The following is a 19,048-nucleotide window of genomic DNA, read 5'->3' on the forward strand; positions in this document are numbered from 1 at the left end:
GCATTTGTTTTTATTTCCTCAACTGACATAATTATTACTAAGAAAGTTTCTTTGCTTGGTTTAGAATAATGAGTAATTATGCGAATTGTACGAAAAAATTTCCTGGTTTAGAATAATGAGTAATTATGCGATTTATCCTTATGTTCACGTGCATTTGTTTTTATTTCCTCGTCTGACATAATTATTACTAAGAAAGTTTCTTTTCCTGGTTTAGAATAATGAGTAATTATGCGAATTTATCCGCATGTTCATGTGTATATGTTTTTATTTCCTCAACTGACATAATTATTACTAAGAGAGTTTCTGCGGTTCTGCTTAATGACTGGTACGAAAATTTGCATGATGTAATTATTGAATATTCGAAAGTTTCTGTTAATGACTGGTACGAAAAATTGCTTGATTTGGGTTTAAAGAGTTTTTTTTTTCATAAATAATGGTCAATTTTTTTCCTTCAGAAATATTTTTTTCTTAAATTGTAAGAAATCCCACTTTTTCAAAAGTATCATTATGGAATCAGAAATTGAGAGAGTCCTCTCGTAAGAAAATTGAGGAATTGCTAATCGAAGGGAATCATAAGCGCAGTGATGAAGCCAAAGCCGAAGCAGAAACAACAGCAGTAAAACCAACATCAACACCAACGAAACCATTAATGACGAAGTTAGCGTTCTTAAACTAAGAGATGGCTTCCTGCAAATTCAAAAATTGAAGGTATTCGCAAATATTTAAGAAATTAATAAAATTATCTTGTAATTAATATTTATTGTAATTATGGTAGATCGATTAACAAAGATTGAAAATAAAATCGATACTTTAAGTAAAGAAATACACGAGTTTAAATCCGAGTTAAAAACTTTACTTTCTGATAAAATAAATTTGTCATCAAGCGTTAAAGAATCATTCATAGCGGTAGGAATATCTTTGAAATATTTAGTTTTATTATTTATTTACATTCTAATTATTTTGAATTTCGACTAATTTTAGGATGTTGTGAAAAATGTTTCGAAATTATTAATAAAAGTATCAATTTACCCAACAAAAGATGAATGTTATGGAGCGGTTGAAGGATATTTAATACTGAACCATGCGAGGTTTTTTTCTCTAATTTTACTGAAGACGATTGGATCGCGTATTATAACGAGAATATACATAAACAAGTAAGTCCTTATTCGATAACAAAATGTTTAATAAAATAAAATAAAATATTAAGTATTAACTTTCTTCGTAAAGTTAACAAAACAAGTACGGTCCATAAGAAGAACATTGTCTTCGAAATCAATGGAGGCTATTTTTTCTATATTCGGATCCCGTTTACCACCTATAAACACAAATGCCGGGCCGTCTGAAGTAGCAAAATGGAAGAGAAAATCTGAAGTTAAAGATTGTTTTGAAGGCCTGTTCAAAAAAATGAATCCCAAAGACAAAAATTCTTCGATTGTTTTAGCAAGCGTTATTGACAGAGTCCTCCAAGGTGGCAATTCTAATGCAGAACTTGCATATGTTCTTGCGACCTGCTCAACAATTTTGAACCCACATCATGACGAAATAATGTTGAAAAAGAATATCATGAAACAAAAAGTTAAAAAATTTTTAGTAAGTTTGTAATTTTGTAGTAGTATTTAATAAAATATCATTTCATGGCTAATCAATCATATTATTCTTTAAAGGAAAAAATCAATAATCAAACGGCCATAAAATATTCTGATTTTGAAGATAATAACTATGAGGAAGAAGAAGGTGGAAATGAAACTGAAGATGATGAAGAAGATGATGTATAATAAGGTGAATTTTATATGCATAAGATAATTATATATATGTTTATTTGTTTTAATAAATTTATTATTTTTTTTATTGGTTTGGTAGGACTGGTGAATATATTAATAATATAACAAATATTACGAATTAGTAATTGATATGTACAATTTCAAAAAAAAAAATGCCCCCACTCTTCTAAATTTTATAAATTACATTTATTTGATAATCATTTAAAAGAGCATCTCCTTCAAAAAACAAATCAATAAATTTTACGTTTTTGCGATTAATTTGTATATAAAATTTTATTAATTTGAGTTTTCTCATTTGGCTGATAACTGTTAAACAAATAAAAGAATTTTTATACATGAAACACAAAAAATTATTTTGAATTTGATCGTAATTTTGTTAAAATTCATAGTTACAATTGATTCGTAAATTGTTCTATTTTTTATTGGTTAGACTGGAGTTCATTGTCTGATCGGTCACACCAACTAATATCAAAAATGCTGATCAAACAACCCCGACTAATATATAATGAGTTTGAATTTTATTTCACTCAGGAGTGGTATCATTAGATTTTTTATTCTGTGTATGCATGCTTATGTTCGAAATTATACAAATTTTTTATCGTGCAAGAAAAACTTTAATGTTTATTTGTTTCCATGTAAGATACGACTGACATAATTATTACTACTAAGATGCGAAGGTTTCTGCAGTTCCTGCGAATTCTACTTTAATGACTTGTACGAAAAATTGCTTGGTTTAGTATAATGAGTAAGTATCGAAATCATGCGAATTTCTCCATAATAATAAAACTCATGTTCGCGTGTTTATGTTTTATTTCCATATATGATATAACAATGATATAATTATTAAATATTCGAAGGTTCGAGGTTCCTGCGGATTCTACTTTAATGACTTGTATGAAAAATTGCTTGGTTTAGTATAATGAGTAAGTATCGAAATCATGCGGTTCTATCCATAATAATAACAAGGAAAAAACTCATGTTCACGCGTAATTATTTATTTTTATATAAAGTGATATAATTATTGAATATTCGAAGGTTTCTGCGGTTACTGCTTTAATGACTGGTACGCCTGGTTTAGAATAATGAGTAAGTAATCGAAATTATCCTTATGTTCACGTGCGTGTTTTTATTTCCTCAACTGACATAATTATTACTAAGAAAGTTTTTTTGCTTGGTTTAGAATAATGAGTAATTATGCGAATTGTACGAAAAAATTTCCTGGTTTAGAATAATGAGTAATTATGCGATTTATCCTTATGTTCACGCGCATTTGTTTTTATTTCCTCGACTGACATAATTATTACTAAGAAAGTTTCTGCGGTTCTGCTTAATGACTGGTACGAAAATTTGCATGATGTAATTATTGAGTATTCGAAAGTTTCTGTTAATGACTGGTACGAAAAATTGTTAAAAGAGTTTTTTTTTTTCATAAATAATGGTCAATTTTTTTTCTTCAGAAATATTTTTTTTTTCTTAAATTGTAAGAAATCCCATTTTTCAAAAGTATCATTATGGAATCAGGAAATAAATTGAGAGAATCCTCTCGTAAGAAAATTGAGGAATTGCTAATCGAAGGGAATCACAAGCGCAGTGATAGAAGCCGAAGCCGAAGCAGAAACAACAACAGTAAAACCAACATCAACACCAGCGAAACCATCAATGACGAAGTTAACGTTCTTCAGACTAAGAGATGGCTTCCTGTAAATTCAAAAATTGAAGGTATTCGCAAATATTTAAGAAATTAATAAAATTATCTTGTAATTAATATTTATTGTAATTATGGTAGATCGATTAACAAAGATTGAAAATAAAATCGATACTTTAAGTAAAGAAATACACGATTTTAAATCCGAATTAAAAAATTTACTTTCTGATAAAATAAATTTGTCATCAAGCGTTAAAGAATCATTCATAGTGGTAGGAATATCTTTGAAATATTTAATTTTATTATTTATTTACGTTCTAATTATTTTGATTGAAGGATATTTAGTACTGAACCATGCGAGTTTTTTCTCTAATTTTACTGAAGACGATTGGATCACGTATTACAACGAGAATATACATAAACAAGTAAGTCCTTATTCGATAACAAAATGTTTAATAAAATAAAATAAAATATTAAGTATTAACTTTCTTTGTAAAGTTAACAAAACAAGTACGGTCCGTAAGAGGAACATTGTCCTCGAAATCAAGGGAGGCTATTTTTTCTATATTCGGATCCCGTTTACCACCTATAAACACAAATGCCGGGCCGTCTGAAGTAGCAAAGTGGGAGAGAAAACCCGAAGTTAAAGATTGTTTTGAAGGCCTGTTCAAAAAAATGAATCCAAGGACAAAAATTCTTCGATTGTTTTAGCAAGCGTTATTGACAGAGCCCTCCAAAATGACCATTCTAATGCAGAACTTGCATATGTTCTTGCGATCTGCTCAACAATTTTAAACCCAAATCATGACGAAATAAGGTGTAAAAAGAATATCATGAAACAAAAAGTTAAAAAATTTTTAGTAAGTTTGTAATTTTGTAGTAGCATTTAATAAAATATCATTTCATGGCTAATCATATTATTCTTTAAAGAAAAAAATCAACAGTCAAACGGGCATAAGATATTCCGATTTTGAAGATAATAGCTATGAGGAAGAAGAAAGCGGAAATGAAACTGAAGATGAAGATGATGATGTATAATAAGGTGAATTTTATTGTATGCGTAAGATATTTTTTTTATTGGTGTGGCAGGACTGGTGAATTTTATGTTTTTGCGATTAATTTGTATATAAAATTTATTAATTTGAGTTTTTCTCATTTGGCTGATAACTGTTAAACAAATAAAAGAATTTTTATCCATGAAACACAAAATTATTTTGAATTTGATCGCACAAAATTTATCAATTTTGTTAAAATTCATTTTTTTGTTCCTCTTTCGCAATATTTGGAAAGTTAAATTTATTTCTATCAAGTCTGATGCTGAGTGCCGACCATAAGAAATTATAAATTTGTGAAAAGTGTTACAAATTAACCTCTAGTTATTTGTTATATTATTTATATAGTATATATTATCAACACGTCATGCATATTTCTCTTAATTTTATATTTATCATGCAAGAATTTTTTTTTAATAGTCGAGGTCAGAATTCTTTAGGACTCTACCAAAATCATATAATTTGACTCACAGATTACGAATTAATTTTATAAATCTAGTAAATTTGATAAATTAACCTATTATGGCATATACATGCGTTCATGTGATCATCTAAAAATAGCTAAACACGAATTAAATAAACAAACTTAATATTCTCTATACGCTCTATTTTGCAAGGACCGCTCATTGTACATTTGCGTAGCAGAAGACTAGCAGAAGTATCATGGAAAGTATTTATATATATTCATAGGCTTTATGAATATTTATAATATTAATAAATTATACATGAAAAAGCTTTGCAACAGCTGCTGGAAAAATGAACGCGTACTTTCAATATAGTAGAAGTATGGAAGTTATTTATATTTCATAATTTCATTAATATTCGTAGGTTTACGACTATTTCATAATATTAATAATTGTTCATGGAAAGTTTTGCGTACAATATAATGGTAAAGGTATGGAAAGTATTTATACTCCATAATTTAACTATTTTATACAATATTAATAATTATAACTGTTGGTCTAACTTTTGAACTTATAAAGTAAAAATAAAATTAACGCGTGCTCTCAATGTAGTAGTGTAGAAGGAATGGAAGGTATTTGTACTTTGTAATTTCGTTAATGTGTTTACGTCTTTTTTATAAAAAATATTAATAATCACGCATAATGAACTGTTGGTTTAACTTTTTGAACTTGTAGAAATAAAGTTAACACGTGCTTTCAATGTAGTAGTGTAGAAGGAATGGAAGGTATTTGTACTTTATAATTTCGTTAATGTTCGTATGTTTACGTCTTTTTTATAAAATATTAATAATCGCATAAAATGACAACTGTTGGCCCAATTATTGAACTTGAATATTCGTTGATGCAGAAATGAATTTAACGCTCTCAACGTAGTAGTGTAGAAGGAATGGAAGGTATGTACTTCACGATTTCGTTAATGTTCGTATGTTTACGTCTTTTTTATAAAAAATATTAATAATCACGCATATTGAAACTGTTGGTTTAACCTTTTGAACTTGTAGAAATAAAGTTAACGCGTGCTCCCAACGTAATAGTGTAGAAGGGATGGAAGGTATGTATTCCTTAATTTCGTTAATGTTCGTATGTTTACGACTTTTTAATAATAATCACAACTGTTTGGTCCAACTTTTTGAACTTGTAATGTTTGTTTGATGTAGAGATGAATTTAACGCATGTTCTCAACGTAATAGTGTAGAAGGAGTGGAAGGTATGTACCTCACAATTTCGTTAATGTTCGTAAGTTTACTTTTTTTTATAAAAAATATTAATAATCACGCATAATGATAACTGTTGGTCTAACTTTTGATCTTGTAATATTCGTTGATGCAGAAATGAATTTAACGCATGCTATCAACGTAGCAGTGTAAAAGGACTGAAGGTATGTACTTCATAATTTCGTTAATGTTCGTACGACTTTATTACAATTATGTTTATAGGTTAAGTTTTAATAACAATTTGTCTTTACAACACATCCTTTTGATATTAACAAATAATGTTATCCAAATGACTTTTATTTTATAATATCAGATATAGCAAAATATTAATCGCAGATGAAATAGAAGTGAAGTTGAAAAAGAAAAAGTCAAAGAACGAAAGTCAAATAAATGAAGATGAGCGACAAATAAGATTAAAAAAATTCTATTGACGAGATTGAACGCAATATTATGATAGTTTTAAATACAAATTATTTATTGTAGCTATATTTCGAATAAAAATACAAAAATTACATAAATTTATAAAATATTACGTGTAAGTTACAGTGAAAAATGTTATTTTGTAATTACATATATTAATCACTTGAATTTGTGAAAAAAGTTCGCGAAATAATAATATTTTGGAAAAGTTTCGAAATATTGTACCGTAAACCTGCGAAATTCTGCGATGTAAAATTACGAAATGTTATACTTTCGGAAAAGTTTCGAAATATTATACCGTAAACCTACGAAATTCTGCGATGTAAAATTACGAAATATTATACCTTCAGAAAAGTTTCGAAATATTATACCGTAAACCTACGAAATCCTACGACGTAAAATTACGAAATATTACATTTTCGAAAAGTTTCGAAATATTGCACCCGTAAACCTACGAAAATCCTACGACGTAAAATTACGAAATATTACACTTTCGTAAAGTTTCGAAATATTGCACCCGTAAACCTACGAAAATCCCACGACGTAAAATTACGAAATATTACACTTTCGAAAAGTTTCGAAATATTGCACCGTAAATCTAAGAAATTCTACGATGTAAAATTTACATACATGGCAATATTACACTGTAATTCTACGAAATATTACGCGTAAACTTACGAAATATTGCGTTGAAATTACGAAATATTACTGTTGCGTAATTTTTCGAAGGTCATGTAAATTTACGGAGTATTTCGCAGGCGTAAATTTTCGTAATATTACGCCGTATTCAATTTGCAGATGTAATAACGAAGTTTTTTTGCAAGTTGCAACTGATAAAAATAAAGATTTTATATTTTTATTTAATTACTTAAAAGAGCTGTTTTTATATATAAACGGTAATGTGCTAGGTTTCAAAATTAACAATACAGTTATTTATAAAACCTGCCGGGATATGTAGTAATTACAACATTAATGCAATATGACGATTTATTAGTAAGTTTTGGCGTACTGCGTACATATATATTATTCTACTCTATCGTTTTTTATCCAGTTTTTCAGACACATACATGCTTGAATAGTTTCTCGTCCTAAACTAGAACGTCTCTTTGTAATTAGGTCGGTTCCTCCAGAAAATATTTTTTCTACAGGTACACTCGTACCTAAAAAGTTCAAAAATTATATTAAATAAAATAAAAAAATTATAAGTTATAAAATCAAACAAATTCACACCTGGAATCGCTAAAAAATCTCTTGCCATGTTCGCAAGATGTGGATAGGTTGCTTCATGTGTCTATAATGCAAATATAATTAGATGTCAGTATAATATTTATTGGAATTATTAGAATTTTTTTATAACTTACTTTCCACCACTGTAGTGGATCAGTTTTAAATGCCACTGCAGGTTTTCGGAGATATTCTTCCAGCTCATCTTCATCCTTATCATTGTTATCCAATTCAAACATACAGAAAAATCATTCCTGACAGATTCAACTAAACTATCAGTATTTTGAAAAGTATTTTTGTAATTATTGTTGTATGTTTCTTTAATAATTTTTAAAGAAGCATCAATATATTCTTGTTCCCATTTTTGTTGGGTATAATATTTTAATTTTATTCGCGGATCAAGGACTAAAAAATTACAGATGCATAAAATTTAAACAATTTAAATTTTATACAATATTATAAAGATAGTAAAATACAAAAATTTATAAATTACTCGTTGCTATTGGATAAATGTATGAATCATCCGTCCTGGCATAATATTCCTTGAGTTTTTCGTACTCCATTCTTATTGCACTACGAACTTCCAGAATTGGGCAGTAACTTGTATTTTGTTCATCTAAAAGATTTTCTATATGTTCTAATAAGGCATTATACACAGGAATTGATGCCGAAAGCGTAATGAATTTTGATTGAGACATGTATTCAGTAGCATCTTGGAAAATCTAAATTATAAAATTATACTTAATTTAATTGAAATAAGTGATGATAAATTTAATAATTAATAAATATTACTTTAAGTACTCGGCATAATTCTTCTATAATTTTCCATTCATCCGATAAGATGGAAAAATCATTTAGCTCTCGGTCAATAGCTGCAATATTATCAAGAGGCTGTATAAATGTAATACTAGGTAAATAAATTAATACATTATATCTAGTATATACTGTATTTATATATGTTTATTTAAATAGTTTTACCACTTGAAGTTCAAGAGCGCGTTTTAACATTAGGTACGTTGAATTCCATCTCGTCTTAACATCTAAAATAAGGTTTAATTCTTTAATATTTTGACTATTGCATTGGCGAAAAAATCTTTCACGGCGCTGTGGTGAAGCTCGGATTTTTACAATAAGCTTTCTTAGCTAAATAAAAATTAATAATAAATATTTTTATTTTAGAATAATATTAAAAAATATTAGTGTTTTATTCTTACCTTAGGTATTATTTTATTTGTAAAAAGATTTGTATTATTCAAAATATCATCTAAAATTATATCTTCATCTTGTAGTTCTCCCGCTTTGATATATTTTAGTATCTCTTGAACTGCAAGGTTCATCACATGAGCGATACATCTGACATGATTTCGCTTATGATGGAATTCAATGTGATTTTTGATGCACGTCTTTTCAAATTCCTTAAGAAAGGTATTGTTATTAGCGGCATTGTCCGTTGTTATTCCAAGGGTCTAAATTAAGTGTATTATAGTATCATCATTAGTATTTTTATTTTGTCTTTATAATACATTATATATATTAATATATACTTAACCTTTGTGAATATTTTTTTCTCTTCAAGGCATTTTAAAAATGCATTTGCCAGATTTTCGCCTGAATGAGAACCCCTCTAAATAAACAAAATCAAGAAGAATATCTCTAAGTTTCCAGTTAGCATCAATATAATGGCATGTTATGCCGAGAAATCCAAGAATATTAGGAGAGGTCCAAGCATCCAACGCAAAACTTATTTTTCCTGGAACGTTCTTCAATTTTAAGAGGTAAGTAAATTAATTTAATTATATGATAATAATAAATTAAAATTTATAAATTCTTTACTAACCTGTAATAAATTTTGAATTTTTGTTTGATAATTTTTAAAAATTTTTAAAATATCATTTTTAACCGTATCTGCAGTCGGAATACGTGCTGATAGATTACAAATATTAATCAAATAACCAAACTCGGGAGATTCAACAGTGGTAAATGGCAGATCATCTGCAGCGATCCATGTAGCAAGTTTTTCCCGAAAAATCTCATTTGTAAATATCTATAAATAGGTTTAATTAATGAATAAATTATTACTTTAAAAATAAAATAAATAAATTATACTTACTAATCGTTGATTATTTTCACGTAGAAAATTATTCATCAATTCTACTTGCTTTATAGTAGGAGGATCAATTTTGTTTGGATGTAACTTAAGATGGCGATTTAAATTACCTGTTGAGCTCCCTTTCGCCCATATTATATTTACCGCCACTGTTAAATAATATATTATATAAATTATAAAGGAATTTTTTAACTGTATTGAAATATAAAAATTCTTTACCTGCAATATCGGCATTTTGCCCATATTATGCCCTTTTCATCTTTAAACTTATCAAAATGATTCCACACATTACTTCCTTTTTTATTTTCGTCCAATGTGCTTAAAACTGATTCATCAGCTTTATTTTCGTCTTGAATATTTTGTTCTTCTTCATTTCTACGCAGTTCTTCATTTATACGCAGTTCTTCTTCATTTATATGTGGTTCTTCTTCATTTATATGTGGTTCTTCTTCATTTATATGTGGTTCTTCTTCATTTATATGTAGTTCTTCTTCATTTATACGTAATTCTTCTTCATTTATACATGATTCTTCTTCATTTATATGTGGTACTTCATTTATATCTTTTTCACTTAATATTTCTTCTTGAAGTAATATCTCATCTTCTTGAAATAACACTTCATCCTCTTCTTGATCAAATAACATTTTTTCTTTACGCGAACACTTTGATTTATGAATATTATTATTTTTAAACTCTTTATTGTTTTTACGTTTTTCTTTAAACATTTTATATTTTATGAAGTAAAAAAAGAAAAATTTTTTTTACAAAAAAAAGGATTTTCATAGATTTATAACAAACAATTGATAATCAATTTACTAATTTGGTTCAATTATTCCGATCAACAGGTTTATTTATTTAATAAATATTTTACATTTAAACGTAATAATAATTTAATATATGTGACCCGAATCTGACCCGGATAGACTCAGTTAGATTAAAAAATTTACCTGACCCGATATCAGGTTAATAATTTGTCAACCTGACCTGAAAATTTCAGGTCAACCTGACGGGTCACCCGGGTTGACCTGACCCGTTCGGAGCTCTAACTTAAATTATATTTGTTAATTATTAATTAAAAAGGAATAAAATTATAATAATATAACTAAGATTGCCTGCCGAAACTCATTTGGCCCAATGCCAGAAGTAAAAACTATTTACATAGTGCCGAAACTGCTGAAACGTCAAAACGCCGAAACCTGCCGAAATGCCGAAACTTGCCAAAACGCTGATACCTGCCGATATGCCAATACCTGCCGAAATACTATAATGCGCAGTATAATTTAAAATAAATTTATTTTTATTGTCAAATTATCAAATTGTACGAAATTACATTTGACAAGAAATTATTAATTTATAATTATAGAAATAATTATTTATTTTTATTTCACAAAGTGAACGAAATTAAAAAGACTTAAAACTAAAACCAAAAGTAATTCAAAAACTGAAAACCGAACAACTATAAGCGCGATGTCAACTTTGTGGTAAAATGGGAAATGGAGGAGTTCTCGAAGCTCACCAAAGTATAAAGGATATCTGAGTTTTTACTTTATCAAAATGGATACTATACCGTCTATACGTAAATTCTGTCAGGTATAGAATGTTGTATTTATATAAAAGTCCGTCGCTGTTAATTTATAATTTATAAATATATATTAAAAAAAAATTATTTATCGCAAATTTTGATTTATTAAAGTAAAAATTTATTCATCTTCATAGTTTTCAACGTCTTCATTGATGAATTTGTCCAATAACTCCTCTACGTCATAATCATAATTTCCTCTTCCATCGCTTTCTTGTTCTTCGTCATTACCATCATCTGTATTGATATGTTCGTATTCTTCTTCAGAATCATCCAAAATATCATCTGGAATCTCCCCAACTTCTTCAATTACTAATTTGTGTGATAAATCAACAAATTTATCGATCCATACACAGGTCGAAATATGAAAAATCAGTCACCAATCGGTCATATGACTGATTGGTGACTGATTGGTTACCTATTAGTGACCGATTCTTTCAATCTGTTACCTATCAGTCACCAACCAGGCATAGATTGTCAATCAGTCACCAATCGGTCATATGACCGATTGGTGACTGATTGATTGCCGATTTGTTTACAATATTTGATTTACATATTAAAGTTAAAAAATTAGCATTATAGTCTTATAAAGCAAGTTAAATTATACTTAATCTGAACTTTTGAGTTTATTTTGATAAATATATTAAGTTTATTATTGACAATCAGTCATCAATCAGTCACCAATCTGACATAACCGATTGGTGACTGATTGGTTACTGATTGGTTTACAATATCTGATTTTTATATTAAAGTCAAAAAATTAGTATTATAGCTTTATAAAGCAAGTCAAGTTATGCTTAATCTGAGCTTTTGAGTTTGTTTTGATAAATATATTAAATTTACTATTGACAATCAGTCGCAATCGGTCACCAATCTGACTTAACCGATTGGTGACTGATTTGTTACTGATTGGTTTGCAATATCTGATAGTTTTCAAGAATTCAGGATTTTTATTTATTCTTTAATATGAAAATCGGCTACCAAATGAATAGCCAATTAGTGACTGATTGGCTTAAAAAAACATTCATTTAATAAAGATAAACGGCATTCTGATTTACAAATTTTTTAATTGTAAATATTGAGAAAAAAAATTATTTCCGGATCGTATTATTCGTCCAAAAACCTGTTCGTAGTCGGTAAATTGATAAGTCAAATAGTTAGCAATCGGGTAGCAATCGGTTAACAATATTGCTGATCAACTTCTTTTCCTGCAATTTGTGTCACTCTGAATTGAGTGAGATGTGATCCGTAATCTAGATCATTATTTGATTTGAAAAAAAAAAATTCTTTTTTATGGACGAAAAAAATTGCCAGACTTTGAGAATTGAGGTAAGGGAAGGCTGAGTGAGGGAGAAGGTTTTTCTTTTTTTTTAAAATATATTTTTTTCTTTTTTGTAGTGTTGCTATGGGAAGAGTTCGTATGGGATATCTGATAGAAAATTTTTTTTTCAGAAATTTCCTAAGATTTGTATAGGATATTTTTGATAAATAGAGATTTTTTTTTTTTTTTTTTTTTTTTTTGATTTCTACGCGTTTGTATGGGAAGAGTTCGTATGGAATATTTTGAAAGATTTTCTAAGAGTTTGTACAGAAAGAATTTGTATGAGATTCTTTGATAGAAAATTTTTTAAGAGATTTTCTAAGAGTTCATATGGGAAGGGTTCGTATAGGATATCTGAGAGAAAATTTTTTTAAGAGATTTTCTAAGAGGTCGTATGGGAAGGGTTCGTATGGGATATCTGATAGAAAATATTTTAAGAGTTTTTCTAAGAGTTCATATGGAAAGGGTTCGTATGGGATATCGATAGAAAATTTTTTTAAGAGACAAGAGTTCATATGGGAAGGGTTCGTATGGGATATCTGATAGAAAATTTTTTTGAGAAATTTCCTAAGATTCGTATAGGATATTTTGATAAATAGAGATTTTTTTTTTTTTGAGATTTCCACGTGTTTGTATGGAAAGAGTTCGTATGGAATATTTTGATAAAGATTTTCTAAGAGTTTGTATAGAAAGAATTCGTATGAGATTCTTTGATAGAAAATTTTTAAAAGATTTTCTAAGAGTTCGTATGGGAAGGGTTCGTATGGGATATCGATAAAAAAATTTTTTTGAGATTTTCTAAGAATCTATGTAAAGATCATCAAAATCGGAAAATTTTTCGTGATACTAATGCAGCATACAGTATAAAAAAGGATTGATAAAAAAAAATTAAAAAAAATTTTTTTCTCTGTTAATTTCAAATATGGTAATATATTTCTCTCTTTTTCGACTTTCTTATTTGACCAATTTATTTTAACTATACATTAGATTCGTAGATTCATATGGGAAGAATTCGTATAAGATTCTTTGATAGAAAATTTTTTTTAAGAAATTTTCTAAGAGGTCGTATGGGAAGGGTTCGTATGGGATATCCGATAGAAAATATTTTTAAGAGTTTTTAAGAGTTCGTATGGGAAGGGTTCGTATGGGATATCGATAGAAAATTTTTTAAGAGATTTTAAGAGTTCATATGGAAAGGGTTCGTATGGGATATCTGATAGAAAATTTTTTTGAGAAATTTCCTAAGATTCGTATAGGATATTTTGATAAATAGAGATTTTTTTTTTTTTGAGATTTCCACGTGTTTGTATGGAAAGAGTTCGTATAGAATATTTTGATAAAGATTTTCTAAGAGTTTGTATAGGAAGAATTCGTATGAGATTCTTTGATAGAAAATTTTTTAAGAGATTTTCTAAGAGTTCGTATGGGAAGGGTTCGTATGGGATATCTGAAAGAAAATTTTTTTGAGATTTTCTAAGAACTATGTAAAGATCATCAAAAATCGGAAAATTTTTCGTGATACTAATGCAGCATACAGTATAAAAAAGGATTGATAAAAAAAAAATTAAAAAAATTTTTTCTCTGTTAATTTCAAATATGGTAATATATTTCTCTCTTTTTCACTTTCTTATTTGACCAATTTATTTTAACTATACACTAGATTCGTAGATTCATATGGGAAGAATTCGTATGAGATTTTTTGATAGAAAATTTTTTTAAGAGATTTTCTAAGAGGTTGTATGGGAAGGGTTCGTATGAAATATCTGATAGAAAATATTTTTAAGAGTTTTTCTAAGAGTTCATATGGGAAGGGTTCGTATGGGATATCTGACAGAAAATTTTTTTAAGAGATTTTCTAAGAGTTCATATGGGAAGGGTTCGTATGGGATATCTGATAGAAATTTTTTTGAGAAATTTTCTGAGATTCGTATAGGATATGTTGATAAATAGAGATTTTTTTTTTTTTTTGAGATTTCCACGTGTTTGTATGGAAAGAGTTCGTATGGAATATTTTGATAAAGATTTTCTAAGAGTTTGTATAGGAAGAATTCGTATGAGATTCTTTGATAGAAAATTTTTTTAAGAGATTTTCTAATAGTTCATATGGGAAGGGTTCGTATGGGATATCTGATAGAAAATTTTTTTTGGGAAATTTTCTAAGATTCGTATAGGATATTTTTGATAAATAGAGATTTTTTTTTTTTTGAGATTTCTACGTGTTTGTATGGGAAGAGTTCATATGGAATATTTTGATAAAGATTTTCTAAGAGTTGTATAGGAAGAATTCGTATGAGATTCTTTGATAGAAAATTTTTTAAGAGATTTTCTAAGAGTTCGTATGGGATATCTGATAGAAAATTTTTTTTGAGAAATTTCCTAAGATTCGTATAGGATATTTTTGATAAATAGAGTTTTTTTTTTTGAGATTTCTACGTGTTTGTATGGGAAGAGTTCGTATGGAATATTTTGATAAAGATTTTCTAAGAGTTTGTATAGGAAGAATTCGTATGAGATTCCTTGATAGAAAATTTTTTAAGAGATTTTCTAAGAGTTCATATAGGAAGGGTTCGTATGGGATATCTTTGATTGATAGAGATTTCTTTTTTGTAAAATTTTTTAGGGTGTTTTTGATGGAAATTTTTTTTTTTTTTAAGATTTTCTAAGATTCGTATAGGAAATAGAGAATTTTTTTTTGAAATTTTATAAGAATTTGTATGAGATATTTTTAATAGAGAATTTTTTAGAATTCGTAACATTAATTAAAAAACAATATACTTTTTATTAAATTTACATAAAATAAATTAAACAATTTTAAAAAAATTTAGGTCTCCGAAAGTCTAAGGTAAATTTTAATACAAATTTAAAAGTGAGAGACGGTAAAAATTGAAATTTTTTCTGGAGATGCGATATTTATCTATTATTAACCAATTAAAATTCGGTCTGATCTTTATGCACGTGACCTGATCTTAACATGCATATAAATTACCAAACTCGAGTTTGTTTATTTTTCAAAAAATATACACGCTCTTTCTTTTCTGTTTGTTTTTTTCTTATTCTCTTTACATTTTACAGGTATATTAATTATTGTATTTTTGTCATTAAATTTATTGTACTGACTATATTTTATTTTATAATATTAACTTTATCACTTTTTAATATTACTAATGTAATGTTATATTTCTTTATTTTTACTAACATCATCATGTATTTTTCTTTTTTTTTATATATTTTATTAAACTCTTCATAATACTAACTGTATTTATTATTTATTTGTACTTTACTACGATTACTAACTTTTTATATTTACTCTTTACTATTTATTAAATATTACTAACTTTATCAGTTATATACTAACATCTGTTTTTAAAAAAGATTATGAATGGTTTTTATTTTAAATATTAATTATTTATGTTTATTTACACTACTTATTAATATAAATAAATAAAGACACTATGTATTTTATTGTTTGTAGAGTTTATAATTTTAATAAATATTATTATGTGCTGTAATAAATTTTATTATTGGTTATATGATTACTACTAGAAAATTTTACCAATTGGTTATTTGACCATAAATTGACCTATAAATTGACCATAAATTGACCATAAAATTGACCATAAAATTGACCATAAATTGACCATAAATTGACCATAAATTGACCATAAATTGACCATAAATTGACCATTAATTGACCATTAATTTACCATTGATCGACTATAAATTGACCATCGATTGACCATAAAATTAACTATTATTCATCACCAATTGGTCACCAATTGGTCACCAATCTGTCACCAATCTGTCACCAATCGGTTACCAATCTGTCATAAATCTGTCACCAATCGGTTACCAATCTGTCATAAATCTGTCACCTATCTGTCAACAATCAGGCAGCCTGATAGGTGACTGATTGGTGTCAGATTTTGGCGGAAATCAGGTATCAATCGGGCAGCCCGATTGGTATCAGATTGGTAAAATCAGGCATCAATCAGGTATCAATCAGGCACTCGATTGGTGACTAATTGGTGACTGATTTGACACTTTTCGACCTGTGATATATGTTCTATTAAGACAATACAATTATCTGGAGGAATTGTAATTTGATTAGGTAAACTTTCATTCAATAAAACATCACATTCATCATCATCATCATTAGTTTCTGCTAGAGCCTCCGCAATCTGAATGTTCATTTCAGTTTCACTAATACGAGTATTATTTTTTTCTATACCGTAAAAACCAAGTTTTTTTTAGCATTGGACTTCCAATGCATGATCATTTTACCCATGGATTCTAATCGATTTATATTTAAATTTAAACGCCGATCATTAAATAGCCAGCCAAGAGTTGAAAAACCTCTCTCGCAGCTTGCAGAATTTGGACAAATAGCTAATAGATGGCGCGCGATTCTTGGGAGACTATTCGATTGTAGATTGGTATCAATCAAATTCCACCAATTTAGAGGATCATCTAGAGAGCAAGATTCATCAAGATCAAAGGGCGGTTTATTATCACGGTAATCTTTAATTTGTTCACATAGGGCCCTGGATTCTCTGAGATCAAATCCTAATTTTTTACCGATTGTAGTGGCGCACCTTACAATTCTCGAATAAGCTTTGTCTTTGAGAGGCCTATTCCTAAATCGGGGATCTAGAAAAAAGCAAGTAATATATTTGTCATCGTCAAATTCTTTGAATCTTTCATTCATCACAGTGAAACAATGATTACGGAAGTTTTGATTAAATGATCTGGGTAATTTTTTCAAAACTGCTGATAGTTGTATTAAACTTAAAAAACAGTCCTCAAGCGTCGCTGATCAGGATTCTAAAGCCAAGACAGCTTTTCTCAGTGGACTCAAAACGAACAAAAGGATTCGTAAATTGGAAAAAAAATTTCGTGTTTGGATAACACGTTTGACCTTATCGTTCAACAAATTACTGTTATTAGTAGCAATTTGTTCTAGTACTGGTTCTAATCTAATTATTGAATCTACCGATTCACTGGCAGTTGTCCAACGTGTCTTGCAATAAAGTTTCATTCCTCCTCTGTGAATACTATTTTCTTTGATTAATTGTGTAAGTCTTGCGCCAGCTTGATGAGAATTTTTAAAAAATGAACCTAATGTATTAACCTTTCGCAATAAACGATCACCAAAACTTTCTTTAAGAATATCACATGCAATAAGATTGATTGCATGAGCTATACATCGAACATTTTCAATATTAGGGTATTTTTCTTCGATTATTTGCGTGCATTTCGAACGTTTGAGGTGTTATCCGACACAACAGCTGATATTTTGTTTGGTCCAATCTTATCAATTACTTCTCCAATTACTTCAGCTACGTAATTGCCTGTATGCGAATAGTCAGACAAATCTTGAAGTTTAAACAAATACTCTTCCCTTGAGGGAGTCATAATAACAAAATTCCAGATAGACCTGTGTGTAGGTGACGTCCATCCGTCAAATGCTAAATTATATAATATTATTTAATTAAATACGCATTAACAGTTAAGAATATCGTTTAAAAAAAAGTGCAGACAAACCTAATGTTAAATTAGTTCCATTTTCAATGACGGATGCAACAGTTGAGTTTACTATCGCTAATTCCCGTTCAAGTAATTGATCTGACAAAAATTCTCTAGTTGGTAGCTCGTATGAAGAATTAAGCTCCTTTACGAAGTTAATAAAAAAAGGATGTTTCACTACTCGGAATGAAATACCACATGCAACAAAAAATTTGGCCAAGGCACGATTAATTCTAGTTATTCTAGCATCAGGAATCTTTGTGGAATCATGATAGTCCGTCATAGTTAATTGATTGTTTCCTACAATCTTTCTTTTTTTATTGATTTTGTCTTCACGTTCTAATACTTTGGTCAAATATTTTCTGACAGTGAGCGCTGGAGCTTCTGAACAATGATTTGCAAGGTGCTCCTCAAGTTTTGTGACATCGTCTCGCGACCAGGAAAAATTACAATATTTACAGGTGGCATGATATTTTCCTGAACCAACGTGATTTCCTCTAGTAATGTCCTCCCAAATGGAACTGGGTGGCCTTCCTCCTTTGTTTTTAATTTTTCCTAAGTCTAAAGTGCTGGTCATATTGAAATGTGTTTATTTTTATATGTATTTAAATAAAGAAAGTAATGCGAAATGAACATGAAAATATTTATAAAACATGACGGATAATATCATATGACTTGAGTGGATTACAGGGTATATAGTTTTCTAAAGATACAACGG

General features: G+C 28.4%; 2 protein-coding genes across 2 annotated transcripts; both read left to right on the forward strand.

Annotated features, from left to right (window-relative positions):
• Nucleotides 1-768: 768 nt before the first annotated feature.
• On the forward strand, nucleotides 769-1,775 carry OCT59_005494 (uncharacterized protein; the record flags this gene model as incomplete). The annotated part of the gene is made up of 5 exons (XM_066138399.1): nucleotides 769-906; nucleotides 982-1,045; nucleotides 1,114-1,154; nucleotides 1,228-1,590; nucleotides 1,665-1,775. The coding sequence occupies 5 exons, from the start codon at nucleotides 769-771 to the stop codon at nucleotides 1,773-1,775; spliced, it is 717 nt and encodes a 238-aa protein (XP_065997537.1).
• Nucleotides 1,776-3,292: 1,517 nt separating this feature from the next.
• Nucleotides 3,293-4,464, forward strand: OCT59_005495 (uncharacterized protein; the record flags this gene model as incomplete). The annotated part of the gene is made up of 5 exons (XM_066138400.1): nucleotides 3,293-3,500; nucleotides 3,568-3,851; nucleotides 3,925-4,078; nucleotides 4,138-4,286; nucleotides 4,357-4,464. 5 exons carry the CDS (start codon nucleotides 3,293-3,295, stop codon nucleotides 4,462-4,464), a joined length of 903 nt encoding a protein of 300 aa, XP_065997538.1.
• Between the last annotated feature and the right edge of the window lie 14,584 nt (nucleotides 4,465-19,048).

Source organism: Rhizophagus irregularis, chromosome 13 (genome assembly GCF_026210795.1).
Source record: "Rhizophagus irregularis chromosome 13, complete sequence".
NCBI lineage: Eukaryota > Fungi > Glomeromycota > Glomeromycetes > Glomerales > Glomeraceae > Rhizophagus > Rhizophagus irregularis.